Genomic DNA, 14220 nt, shown 5'->3' on the forward strand with positions numbered 1-14220 from the left:
TTTATTTTATTTTTAAGAAATAATACTTTTATTTAGCAAGAATTAATAAACCGAAAAGCATTTTGTTAATCAAAAGAGACAGTAAAGACATTTATATAATGTAAAAAAAAAAAAAATAATAATAATTGCAATTATTTGACTTGCTGTTTGTCAAAGAATCAGGAAACAATATATCATGGTTTGCACAAAAATGAAGCAGCACAACAGCACAGATTTTTTTAAACGCTTTATATTTATTAGAATTCTTTGAATATATGCATTTATATGCAATTGAATTTTTTTTAACTTTTTAAATGTTTAAATGCATCAAATGTATTAATTTCTTTAAAGCCCCCCTTAGTAAACATTGTATACCTTAAAACTAATCTTTAATCAAAAATGTATTATAATGTTTTTCTTGTGAAAATAATTTTCTCCTGCCTTAAAACAGTTTAATGTAACTCTACCCCACTTGCCTCATTTACTATCCGTGGAACTATAAATATGCAAATGAGCCACACCTCCACTTACTCACACCAGCCAGAGCCTCTTGATCCATCCACTAATTGAACTTGGTGATACACGAATAAGGACTAATAAACTATGTTTTTACTAGAAGACAACTACAGTGTACACTGTAACATTCGTTAAAGGTACTTAGTTGATTATATTGTGTCCTCAAAATGCCTCGAAGGCTCAAATGCAGCCTAGATAGTGATTCCAGTTTGCGCCCGTAAGCAGATGCCTGTGAAGTGCAGACGCCAATGCGGGAGAGGTGCTTCTGACTCCGGGCAACTTTCTACTGATGCCGCGGGTTATTATTCAAGTTAACGGCTTTGCTATATAAGCTATATAAGTTTTGGTTTTGTGCTGGTAATCCTATTGGTATATTTTGCATGCTAATTATTAGGGCTTGTCCGAATAAAATTTTTTGAGCTTCGAAGCTTCGGTAGTAATCAATACTGAATATTCGAAGCTTCGGAGGGAGGGGCTAAACATATTCTTCTCTCTAATAAAGGCAGGAATCTCTGTGTGTCTGTCTGTTTGCATTTTTATTATGTCGAGAACAGTTCATTCAATCGATTTTTGCTGTGGACCCAAAGGAGTGCAGTGTTGCATTTTGGTGCAATATGGACACATAACACGTTCAGAATTAATAAATTGTAATAGAACATTGCGAGTTGGAAGTGGCGCGCCTCACGCAGGCAGAGCTTACATGCTTCGAGAACGGACACTGCGCTAGTGATACAAAACACACAGGGCTGCGTTCTCCGAAACCACCTTAACGCTACGTCATTCTTAAGTTGTACCTTAATAAGTACCTTATCGTTAATACGTGTTTTCCAAAACCTTCTTAGTTAAGTATACCTTCTGTAAGTCATACGTTTGTAAGGTTGGTCTGGAGCGCTCTTAGCTATACCTTAGCGCTGACGGTTCATACCGCTAGTGGCCACCACTACGCAAAAAGCTTTTTTACATCGCAGTTTAATTACACATAGAAAATTTTAGATGAACATTTAATATATAAAATCTGATTTAGTATTAAAATTACATTTTTACTTTACTTTAAAATTGTACACATAAAATACTTAATGGCCTACACCCAGTGGAAGTGTTTTCATTAATAAAGTTTCCATACACTAGCTTTTTTTTAATTACTATCTCAAGGCACATCAGCTGACGAACCATTTGACAGAAAAGGCTTAGGAGTCTATATAAAGAAAGAAGAGTTTACACAAACTTTATAGCTATGGCAGCGAGTACTTGTTTTAAATCAAAGACGGCGCTGTCCGCGGAGCGCAGTAGCGTGTAATGCATACGCCAAAATCCAATTTTGCGTGCATATGATACGCCAATCTAACTTCAATGGGGAGAGTATGTGTACAAATACCATATATATACATACACATATTTATTTCTGCATTTACATATTTCAGTGAGCCCCGATAAATGCAGTTTATACTATTTCTAAAACGCTTCTTTATAAAGAACATTGTTTTCTCAATACTTTACCTATACGGCTGTGAAGGAAAGAGCGCACAATCGATCATCGAGGCATCGATATCAACCTATTCAGCACCTCCACCATGGACAGCACCTGCTAAGGTCGCACTTAAGAAGGTTTACCTTAAGCAACATCCTAAGATATAGTTCGGAGAACACATGTAGGAACCTGTGGAACTAAGGTGTACCTTTTGACTCTTATTTATATATATATATATATATATATATATATATATATATGGTTTGTGTATATAGGCCTATATATAAAATACATAGCCTATGTATATTATTTTGAAACCCAAAATAAATGAGACTCAAACATTATTAACAAACGTACGTGTTTATTTGAGCACTTCTGTCAGTGAACAAGCAGCCTACAAAATGCTAAAATAAATCTAATAAATAATACATTTAAATATGAAACTAGCCTAAATAAGAATGTTAAATAGACTATTCATCAGAATAGTCAGAATTACTGGCCTGAGTCCGACTGAACCCGGTCTTTTTTCCCTTTCACTTCCCCATTACACAGCTGCTGTTTTTAATAGCAAAGTGATTACTTTTATTTGTGTTTATTTAGGTTATAAAGTTAATTTAGAAATATATTTGGAGCACTTTTTATTTGTTATATTCGAATCTCAAAATTTAAAATCGAATGCCAACCCACCGAACGAATATTCGAATAATCGAATATTCTGGTCCAGCCCTACTAATGATATGAATCTATCCATTGACGTGATTGGTTATTGAATTTTGTGACGTATCAAAAAAACATTTCTGGGACAGCCTCTGGGAAACCACAGTTTTAAGGAAAAAAAATACTAAGCAATGGTGTTGATTAATGGATTGGCACATGGTTTGTTTAGAAGCACATTAAAACACCAAATAGACAAACAACATAAAAAAATGATTTTCACTACAGGGGGACTTTAAACATAAAATTTCACTGATCCGAAATTTTCAACAGTAGTGTAATTGGTAAATAATTGCAGATTTATCGCAGTCCACAAGCAGTAGAAGATTTAGAAGTTGAGTATTTCTCCGATTAGTTTTTGAGTGACAGGTAACATGTCTTAATTTGGCATTTAATACGGAGCAAATACAGTAATGTGCCGTTGCCTTTTCTCTTTAAAGGGCACATGAATCATTTCAAGGACAGGGTGTGGTGTTTGTGTGTGAGAGTGTATGTGTGCATACAAGTTTAATAAAGACTCTTCCTGATTGAGTTAGACTTTACCCACTGAGCCCTCTTCAGGTAGCTGGAGGAAATGTTCCCCTTGCATACTAGTGTTATTGGCTGTGCGTGTCAAGCCAGATCCAGAGTGACTTGTTGTGTTTTCATTACAGAGCCCAAGAAGCGCCAGTGCAAAGCTCTGTTTGAATACATGCCTCAGAATGAAGATGAGCTGGAACTGAAGGTTGGAGATATCATTGACATCACTGAGGAGGTCAGTAGCTTGTCTTTTGTGTTTAATGTAACTGAATGTTTTGAAATTACACTATATATTGCACTTCTGTATGTTTTCAGAAATCCACACACGGCACGTGCTGCGGTGTGAGACATGATGATAAAGTAGTGAGATGTTTCTTAATTTTCTTTTCTGATGTGAGCAATCTCAGTTTAATTTTAGTCTATGACTTCATCCGTATCGGTATGAAGATTAGTGATTCAACGGTGACTTGTGAACTTAAAAAGTCACAAGTCTGTTTTGATAGGGTTACAGACAGGATAGAAAATGACAATATAAAATGCAAATAAAACCGTTTAAGTAACCATGTCATTGTGAATAGTTAGTAAATAAATAAAATTACTTATTGCGTGTTGCGTAAGTTAAAGACAGTGTGTCTGATCAAATTCTGTTATTGTGGTGTAGATTTGTCTAGCTAGTAGATGCTAACCAGATAAATGGACAAATACCAACATGCACAGGTTGCCTGACATCTCCCACATCTTTAAAAACAAAAATAATGAAATGCAAGACTACTTTACGCCAGACTACATTTTTGACCTTACAAAGTTCAGTAGACATTAAAATGTTGGTTTGTCACTTGATGTCCAGTTGTAAAATCAGCAAGTGAAACCAGATGACACTGTTTATGAAAATGAGCATTTGACTGGACAGTTCCTGTATTAGTGCTGACTGTGGGTGTTTTTTAGGTTGAGGAGGGCTGGTGGAGCGGAAGCATGAATGGGAAGTCTGGACTCTTTCCTTCCAACTTCGTCAAAGAAATGGATTCAACTGAAGACACAGAGACCAGCGACGTAACAGAGGAGCCAGGTACTGCTCAGCTTATCTCAGAGAGGGCATGTCCTTACAAGAAAACACTCAATGGATACCTTTGTTGGTTTTTGTACGTTTAAGGGTGTGTGTGTGTGTGTGCGCTGTGTTTTTGAGGTGACAGTCCTTGTCATGTCATCTACAGTTGACAGTTTTTGTGGCATTAGGCCGACTGAAGCAGTCTGAGAAATTTAAATTGAATTCCATGAAGTGACCAAATACACTCAAAAATTCAAAAGTTTGGGGTTAGTAAGAAAAAAAAAAAATATTCAGCTGTTATTCAGCAATCATGCATCAAAAGTTTAGTTCACCCAAAAATGAATACTCTGTAATTCATTTCTCACCCTCATGTCGTTCCAAACCCGTAAGAATGTCGTTCATCTTCGGAACACAAATTAAGATATTTTTGATTAAATCTGAGAGCTTTCTGATACTGTATACAAAGCAACGCAACTGGGGCCAATGTTTTATGGCCCAAAAAGGTAGTAAGTACATTGTTAAAATAATCCATGTGACATCAGTGGTCCAACCGTAATGTTATGAAACTGCAAGAATACTTTTTGTGCAAAGAAAACAAAAATGACAACTTTATTCAACAATTTCTTCTGCGTCAGTCTTTATTCTGCATTCAAGAGAGTACTACTGTCCATGCAGGATCAGAAAGCTCTCGGATTTCAACAAAAAATATCTTCATTTGTGTCCTAAAGATAAACAAAGGTCTTACGGGTTTGTACGACATGAGGGTGAGTAATTAATGGGTAAACTGTCCCTTTAAATTTTGATCTGTTCCTCACCCAAATGTATTGTATGACTTGAGGAAACCTGGCGTGTAGTGCAAAACTCATATGGATCACTTTTATGAAAAATGTTTTAGTACTTTTGTTTTTGTTATGTGAATTAATTGTTAATATCAGTTATTTTAACAATGACTGTTTACTGTGTATATGACATTACTTTTTTTATCAAAATTTGTAAAGCTTGTGTCAGTACTAATGCAGAAATGTGTGTTCACAGATAGCACAGATGGAGCGTCGAGCCCCACATCCCCTCACCAAGGCAATGGGGTCATGGCCCAACCGAAGAAGATCAAGGGCATCGGCTTTGGCGACATATTCAGAGAGGGCTCTGTAAAACTCAGAGTCTCTCAACGATTACCATCTGATAATGAGGAAAAGAAAGAAAAAGTAAGTGTTGTTCTGCACCAGACGATGTCTTATTTTCGTTCCTCAAAGTCTTGTCTTCTTGTAAACTGCAGGACCAGAATTGATCCAAGTAATTGCAGCAAACACTTCACATTAAAGGAGTTGTTCACTTCCAGAACAAAACCTTTTTTGTCACCCCTTTGTCTTCAAAGATGTTCATGTCTTTCTTTCTTTAGTCGTAAAGAAATTATGTTTTCTGAAGAAAACATTGCAGGATTCCTCTCCATATAATGGATATGTATGGTGCCCCCAAGTTTGAACTTCCAAAATGCAGTTTAAATGCAGCTTCAAAGGGCTCAAAATGATCCCAGTCAAGGAAGAAGGGCCTAATCTAGTAAAACAATTGGTTATTTTCTAAAAAATAAATTGACAATTTATATACCCTTTAACCGCAAACGCTCATCTTGGTCTAGCTCTGTGTAAACTGTGTGTATTCCTGTTTAAGACAGTTAGGGTATGACATAAAACTCCCATCTCATTTTATCCTTACATCGCTGTTTTACATTTTTTTTTGTAAAGGGCATTTGACCACCTTTGGATGTTCACTTTGTAAACACTGGGTTGGTACTTCCGCAGCAATTTAGGACAATTTTGAAGTTGGAGGAGAAAATTAGATTGCGCTAGATAAGATCCTTCTTCCTTGGCTGGGATCGTTTAGAGCCCTTTGAAGCTGCATTTAAACTACATTTTGGAAGTTAAAACTCGCGGGCACCATAGATTTTCATTATATGGAGAGAAGTCCTGAAATGCTTTCTTTAAAAAAAACATAATTTCTTTACGACTAAAGATAGAAAGACATGAACATCTTGGATGACAAGGGGGTGAGTACATTACCTCTAAATATTTGTTCTGGAAGTGAACTACTCCTTTAAACAAAAACTCAAAATGAATACATTAAATGTGCCTACGTGTGCCTGTAGTTATATGTCCAATATATGCCAGTATCGATGAAGTAGGAACTCTACCTCAAACCAGTGTAGCACATAATGGTGCCTTATTTAAAATTATATCATTGCCTTGGCATGTATGAAAATCAGTGCTGCCCATTCCCATAGCCATGAGCAATGGAGCGTTGAGGGGTAATTACATGTCTAACTGCTCTACAAGTTTTGCCAGCGATTGCTCAAGACTTTACCGTATAGGCAGACAGTCTCATGGTGAGACTTTCCTTTTTAGGAAATATGTCTCTATTTTTGGACTTCGTTATTTAGGGTGGCTGTTTTTGAAGCGTTCTGGTATAGACTACTTCTCTTATTATCCTTTGAGCTCTGCACAGCTCCAACTGAAAGCAGAATATGTCTGTCTGCTTTTGTTACATCTGCAGACAGCTGGAAGGCTTTTCACATTTTAGTTGCTAGACGTGTCAGTGACGTGTCCATTGTGTTTATATTTCTAGAAGCTACTTCACTTTTTGTTTGCTTAGTTTTATAGGCAGCTGTTTGCAACTTCATTTTCGTTCTTAAAAACGGCTTTAAATCGAGATGAACATTTGTTTTAAATTTCCCTGGTTGTGCTTGATTTACTGAACAAAAAAGTCTTAAACTCATTAGAACATAATTTTCTTTGCTTATAATGTTTGGTGATATAACCCATATTTCGTTGGTAAATTCACTACCAGTCAAAAGTTTTTTAACTTTTTTTTTTTAAAGAAGTCTCTTCTGCTCACCAAGCCTGCATTTGTTTGAGCCAAAAGGTTGGCAAAACTGTAAAATTTTAAAATAGTTCTACTATTTAAAATAACTGTTTTCTATTTAAATAGATTATAAAATGTAATTTATTCCTGTGATTTCAAAGCAGAATTATTATCATCACTACTCCAGTCACATGATCCTTCATAAATCATTCTAATATTCTGATATTCTAATATTCTATTGTTGCTCAATAAAAAAAAATATTATTATTATTATTATTATTATTATTATGTTGAAAACAGTTAAGTAGATTTTTTTTCAGGCTTTTTTAATGTATAAAAAGAAGAACAGCGTTCATCTGAAATGGAAATCTTTAGTCTTTATCATCACTTTTGATCAATTTAAAGCATCCTTGCTAAATTAAAGTATTAATTTATATAGTTTCTTTCCCACAAAAATAATTTATACTGACTCCAAGCTTTTGAATGGTATAGTGTATAATGTTACAAAAGCTTTTTATTTCAGATAAATGCTGATCTTTGGATCTTTCTATTCATCAAACTCTACTGTTTTAAATATTGATCATAACAATAATAAAGGTTTCTTGAACAGCAAATCAGCATATTAGAATGATTTCTGAAGGATCATGTGACAAACTGGAGTAATGATGCTGAAAATGTAGTTTTGAACAGGAATAAATTACATTTTAAAATATATTTAAATAAAAAAGTTTTTTTTTTTTTAAATAGTAAAATGTTACTGTTTGCTGTACTTTGGATCAAATAAATGCTGGCTTGGTGAGCAGAAGAGACTTCTTTAAAAAAAAAAAAAAAAAAAAAAAATTGTAAATTCTATTTTTTTTTTTTTAAATTTAATTTATCTGTGCAAATTTTCTGGAGCCAGTACTCCAGTTTTCAGTGCCATGTGATCTTTAAGAAATAATAAATAATTAAGAAATAATAAATATGTGTGAATATAGTATTTAAGAAACATTTTTTTTTATGATCAATATTAACAACAGTTATGCTGCCTAATATTTTTGTGAAATGCATGGTAATTTTTTCAGGATTCTTTGATGAATAGAAAACCTATTGATCTATTACACCTATTACAGTTGTAAAAATGTTGTAAAATGTGCCACAGATGACCTTCCATGTAATGTTTGAAGTCATTTAGCGCCGTTTACAATATTAATACATTTAACCAATATTTACTCTCTCCTTTTTGTCACATTTTGCATCCCATTATGTCATTCAGATGTTGAATCATCCACTACGTCTCATATCAAGAGTTCAGAGGTCATTAATAACATGTCATCATGTGATGAGATGGTCAGAGGATTTACTGAATACTTATTGATTTCTTACTCTGTTTTGGATAAACAACAAAAAAAAAAAGACTAAATTTGGCATGTGCTCCCATTGACTCTGTTCATATGTATGTAACAGTGGTTATAAATTACCCAGCATTCCTTTCATCCAGGCATGGCTGATCTGTCTCAGAGTCTGTACCTTCCAGTGTGCAACTGCATGTGCTTGTGTGGCTGCCGTGTCAGTAAATCCATTTGTGATTCTGCTTCATTTTAGCCAATTCCATCATTACCATCAGCCACAAAACCCACCCCTTTGAGCACTCCTGAACCCCCTAAAGGAGAAAAAGAGGCTGAGAGCAAAGGAAAAGGTGAGTTCATGGGAAGGTTGACATAAAGCTGTATGTGATAACCAAAATACTGACAGGAGATTTATGGAAATGCATAAACCCAAATTATAGATTAGCATGTCTTTCTTTATACTTATACTCACTACTCACTTATACTTTGTGCTTTACTAATAATGCTCCACAACTTAAAAGTTTTTAGTAAAGAGTCTCCAGTAGCTACATAAGAGAAATCCAGGTATGATTTGAAACGGCCTCTTTTTTTCTTAACTCTCTACAGTAAAAGAATACTGCAAGGCCATTTTCCCCTATGAAGCAACTAACCAAGATGAGCTGGGTTTAAAGGAGGGTGACATCATCCACATACTGAGCAAGGTACGAAGCAGGCTGAGCAAATGTCAACCCAACCACAGGGATCTCTAAATAAACAACACATATTCAGGAAGCATTTTTTAAGACAAAACATCAACAATAGGAACATTAAGCATGACAATATATGTGACCCTGGACCACAAACACGCTTATGTATGTATTTACTATTTATTTTATTTTATTTATTTATTTATTTTTTGTAACAATAGTCAGCATTACATTGTATGGGTCAAAATTATCAATTTTTGTGTATCATTTGGATATTAAGTAAAGATCATGTTCCATGAAGATATTCTGTAAATTTCCTACCGTAAGTATATTGAAATGTAATTTTTAAATAGTAATATCAGGGCTCGAAATTAACTTTTTTACTTGGTTGCACTGGTGCTCCCAACTTCAAAAAGTTAGGAGCACCAAAAATTTTTTAGGAGCACCTAATTTCGTTTTAGTAATGCGCCGATCTTGATTCTTCATGGTCAATTCTCAATGCAGATGTTTTACAAGCAAATGGGCTGATTCTGAAAGCCTTTTTTATATATTTATTTTACGCCTTAAGCAAGAGACAAGAATGAATGAAAATATGAGTACATGAACAAGATGTTTGTTTTCTCAATTATAGTTACAGCCATTTAAAGAGGTTAAAGATAAAGAGTTAAAGCCATTTAGAGGCAACCACTGCATTTTTAAACAATCTACAGAATAAACAACAAAAAATAAACGACACTTCTTTCTTAGTCGTGTAGACAATAAATGCAGGCATGATCAAAGTAGGCTACTCTTTCAATATTCAAAGTGCAAATGACCAAATTTTTCTGATACAGAGCTATAGAAACAATACAACTTATTATAGCCCACATACTAATAACAGCCTAGATATGTTATGTAGCCTAATTTGCGCACATTGGGGAGTCGCTCTCTAAACGTGGGGTATTAAAATTGCTTTTGAATGCGTGTGCGCGTTTTACTTTTGGTTTCGTTTTAACGATCCCGCGAAACTCTCGACGGTGCTGCGCGTGCATTCTACAATACAAGAGATTACTTTAACAAAACCATTTGAAAGTGGGAGGACACCAACGGATTATGAAAAGTGTGTCCCGAGTGGAAATTACGACCCTGCGTGAGTGGAACTCTGCCTGAGTTATCATCTGATGTGAATTTATGCGGCGATGTACAGTATATTGAGACGGAGGCGGCAGAATTGTATCTGACAGAATGTACGCTGTAGCACGAAATAGATTTCTTCAAAAGCAGATTGTGGAGACCTTCTAATTGTCCACAATCAAAGGAGAGAACGGCGAACATGTCACTGCATCAGCTCACAACAGTCTGTGCAGTAGTTAGGCTAGCCAAAGTTTTGTAAAGAAATAAGTCGCACCACAACAATTACTCGCACAAATGCTCCCAATATAATTTGAGGTCACGCAGATTAAATTTTGGGAGCATATGCGACCAAAATGGTCGCAATTTCGCGCCCTGAATATGTATTGCTAAGGACTTCATTTGGACAACTTTAAAGGCGATTTTTCTCAATATTTAATTTTTTTTTTGCACTGTCAGATTCCAGATTTTCAAAAAAATTGTCTTATCCTAACAAACTTATTTATTCAGCTTTAATTCAGATGATGTATAAATCTCAATTTCAGAAAACTGACCCTTATGACTTGTTTTGTGGTCACATGTAATAAGTTACATTTATGTAATGTGTAGTTATAAAATAAAGCTTTTGCGAGATGACAAACATTGAACATTAAAAAAAAAACATGTTTGTGTCCAAAAATCCAAATTTTAATAAATTGGTTAACATTTAAAAGGTATTTTTAAATAAATGATTAAATTACTGAAATATAAAGATATTTGAGTTGCTGTAACTACTGTTTTTATTTTATTTTTTTTGCTGAATTTAAAGAAAAAAAATTACTTAAATTTATAAAAGATATGTAAAAATGTATTGTATGTATGTATGTATGTATGTGCAATGTATGTATACAATTCTCGATTATGGAAGTCTGTTTCCGCCACTGAATAAAAAAAGGTAATTGCGACTTTTTAATAACTTTTTAATCTCACTGATACTTGTTCTTGAAACTGCAAAGCTTGCAAATCTGCCTTTTTCACAGAATTGCGTAATACAAACTCTTTTTTTTTTTTTTTATGATTGTGACATTTAAACTGGCAGTTTGGATTTTTTTTGCACTCACAACATTAAAGCAACACTAAGTAACTTTTCCCTCAACGCTCCCTCTACAGGTTGGAAGCGGAATTGTCAACACTAAAGAGTTGTTTTTACCTTAAAATAATGTTTCCGAACTCGTGTCAGTGGTTCATCAACTCATAACAGGGTGAAACGGCACTTTCGTATTCGCTTTGCGACCCTCTATCGGCCATAACAGCACTATGTAAGTTTGGGTCGTCGGGTCGCGGTTTTGTAGTTCAAATGAGACTACAAATGCGACTTGCTTTACAGCAGGCTTCACAAAAGGTTTTCATACTTTTATAAAGTCATACAACATACTCTACCTTGTCATTGGACATCGTTATTTCCAAAGCCGGTCCTGGATAGCCTCCAAACAAATAACATGCATGTAACACGACGGTAGGCTAAATTATTTACGACAGCGGTAATGGACAATTCCGCTTCCAACCTGTAGAGGGAGCGTTGAGGGAAAAGTTACTTAGTGTTGCTTTAACTCACAATTGCGAGTTATAAAGTCAGCATAACATGATATACACACAATTGCGAGGAAAAAAAGTCAAAATAGCGAGATATAAAATCACAATTCTGACTTTTTTTCTCAGAATTGTGCTTATATGTAGCAATTGTTTTTTTCCTCACAATTGTGACTTCATGCCACTTAATTGCAAGTTAAGTCAGAATTGTGAGATGTAAACTAACAATTCTGAGAACATTGTCTTTTTTGCCTTTAGAATTCGACTTTATAACGAGTTCATATGTCACAGTTCTGAGAAAAATGAATTGCAAGTAAAAAGGTCATAATTGTGAGGGAAAAAAAGTCACAATTGTGATTATATAAACTCGCATTTGCAAGAAAAAAAGTCAGAATTGTATTGTCAGAATCAGTATTTCTTGCAATTGCGAGTTTATATTATGCTTTATAACTCACAATTGTGAGTTAAAGTCTCGAATTCTGAGACAAAAAATCTAAATTGATAGAAGTAAACAGTTGTGAAGGAAAAAGGTCAGAATTGTGAGATAGATAGAGGCAATTACCTAATTTTTTTTTCAGTGGCAGAAATGGGCTTCCATGCTCGGTAGAGTTTGAAAGTAATACTAAGAGAAATTTTAACTTTTAACTTCAAGTGGGCACTGTTATCAGTTAATGTTAATAATTTCTAAATGGCTAAATGTCAGCAGATGAATCAACTTTTTTGGTCTGTTTTAATCACCTGCAGTTCTCTTTTATAGTCCCTTGTGAAAATTCAGTCATAACACTGCATATATAATAGTTGTACAAAAATAAAACAAAAGTGGTTTAATTTTTTATTCTGTGTATTATATCATGTCACACTGCATGACATTTCTGGCAATGCTTAATATGTGTCAGCCACTCGCATACTGATGAGTAAATAAAGGAGTAATACTTCAGCTTTGTTTAGCCTTCAGAGAGCAATGCAAACCAGTTTTGGCATTTAAAAAAATAACGAGGAGGCAGAAGCAGCCCCGCCTCTTACAGATGAACCAATCACTTCTGCCCTCTTCATTTAGACCAGTCAGTCTGCATCCTGCATTGTAGTTTAGTCTGGTGTGTGTGAAAACACTGCCTGACGCAAACAAGCTTAGGCAGTTAGTCCACATTTCTGCAAATTATGCCAGAGAGGTAGAGTTAAAATAATTATATAAAAAAAAATTAACATCTGATGCATGGATGAAATCACCCTTGCTAATGGTTTAAAAGGAAAAAAATCACCCTAAGATGAAAATAGTCTTCATGTACAAAAACCTGTATGACCTGTAATGCAATTGTTGCTAGTACAGAGCTCTCTGATGGGGATCCTGATGTATCTTGATCAGAGATAAAGAGAGTTTTCTCTTTTGATGCTATCTGACACTTTGAAAATGTATTAAACTGTAGCTGTTACACCAGTGATTTCTGTTCTGTTAGCAACATAAGGATATGCTTGCTTCATTTAAGACACGTGGACACCGTTTTCCCACAGTCAGCTAATGTTTGCCAAAGGCCTTCATTCAGCAGGAAGCAGTTCAAAGTTGGAACTGTTTTATACACGAGCACCATCTAGTGGCATGAGAATTGCAGACATATCCCTTTCATAATAATGTGCATTTAAGCTTTAGGTGTATTGTACAGTTTATGATATGATCTGTTTTGAGCATGGTTTTGATGTTTTAGGACACAGGAGAGCCGGGCTGGTGGAGAGGAGAGATCAACGGCAGAGAAGGAGTTTTCCCAGACAACTTTGTAACTCCGGTGGCTGAGACAGACAAAGAGGTAAATTTACCTTAGTTTATGCAGCTTTTGATGTTTACCTTGGGAGTCTTCATTTTCTAAAAAAAGAAATTGAGCCACTTGACATGCAGTCAAATCTACTTTCTGAAATCGGAAAACATCTACTTTACTTTGGATAGTTGTTATTCTCAAGACGAATTCATATTTATGACAAGTGAAGTCTTCCTAAAAAAAATAATCTCTATTCAAAAGTTCTTTTTTTTTTCTATGCAGACACTCACATCCAAAGGCTCCATTAAAGCATCTTCTAAACAGGAACCAGAGGAGGTAGGCAATGCTTGTTTTGAGTTGTTTCAATGTCTTAAAATCATATGAAACATGGATTCTGTTACTTGTGTGTATACTGAGTGTCATTAAAATATTCATATGTGACCCTGAGAGCACAGGTATATTTATAGCAATAGCCAACAATATGTTTTACGGGTCAAAATTATCGATATTTCTAGGTTATTAAGTAAAGATCATGTTCTATGAAGATGTCCTGTGAATTTCCTACCGTAAATATATAAAAACTTAATTTTTGATTAGTAATATGCATTGCTAAAAACTTAATTTGGACAACTTTAAAGGCAATTTTCTCAATATTGAGATTTTTTTTGCACCCTCAGATTCC

At 34.7% G+C, this 14220-nt stretch overlaps 1 protein-coding gene across 1 annotated transcript in view; it reads left to right on the forward strand.

The window, feature by feature from the left end:
- Positions 1-14220, forward strand: part of cd2ap (CD2-associated protein) — a 67481-nt gene that overhangs the window by 24839 nt on the left and 28422 nt on the right. Inside the window, exons 4-10 of the mRNA XM_073853212.1 lie at positions 3331-3431; positions 4142-4262; positions 5277-5446; positions 8682-8775; positions 9032-9126; positions 13491-13589; positions 13821-13874. Coding sequence (XP_073709313.1) covers positions 3331-3431; positions 4142-4262; positions 5277-5446; positions 8682-8775; positions 9032-9126; positions 13491-13589; positions 13821-13874 — 734 coding nt within the window. The remainder of the gene's footprint in view (positions 1-3330; positions 3432-4141; positions 4263-5276; positions 5447-8681; positions 8776-9031; positions 9127-13490; positions 13590-13820; positions 13875-14220) is intronic.

Source organism: Garra rufa, chromosome 13 (assembly GCF_049309525.1).
Source record: "Garra rufa chromosome 13, GarRuf1.0, whole genome shotgun sequence".
NCBI lineage: Eukaryota > Metazoa > Chordata > Actinopteri > Cypriniformes > Cyprinidae > Garra > Garra rufa.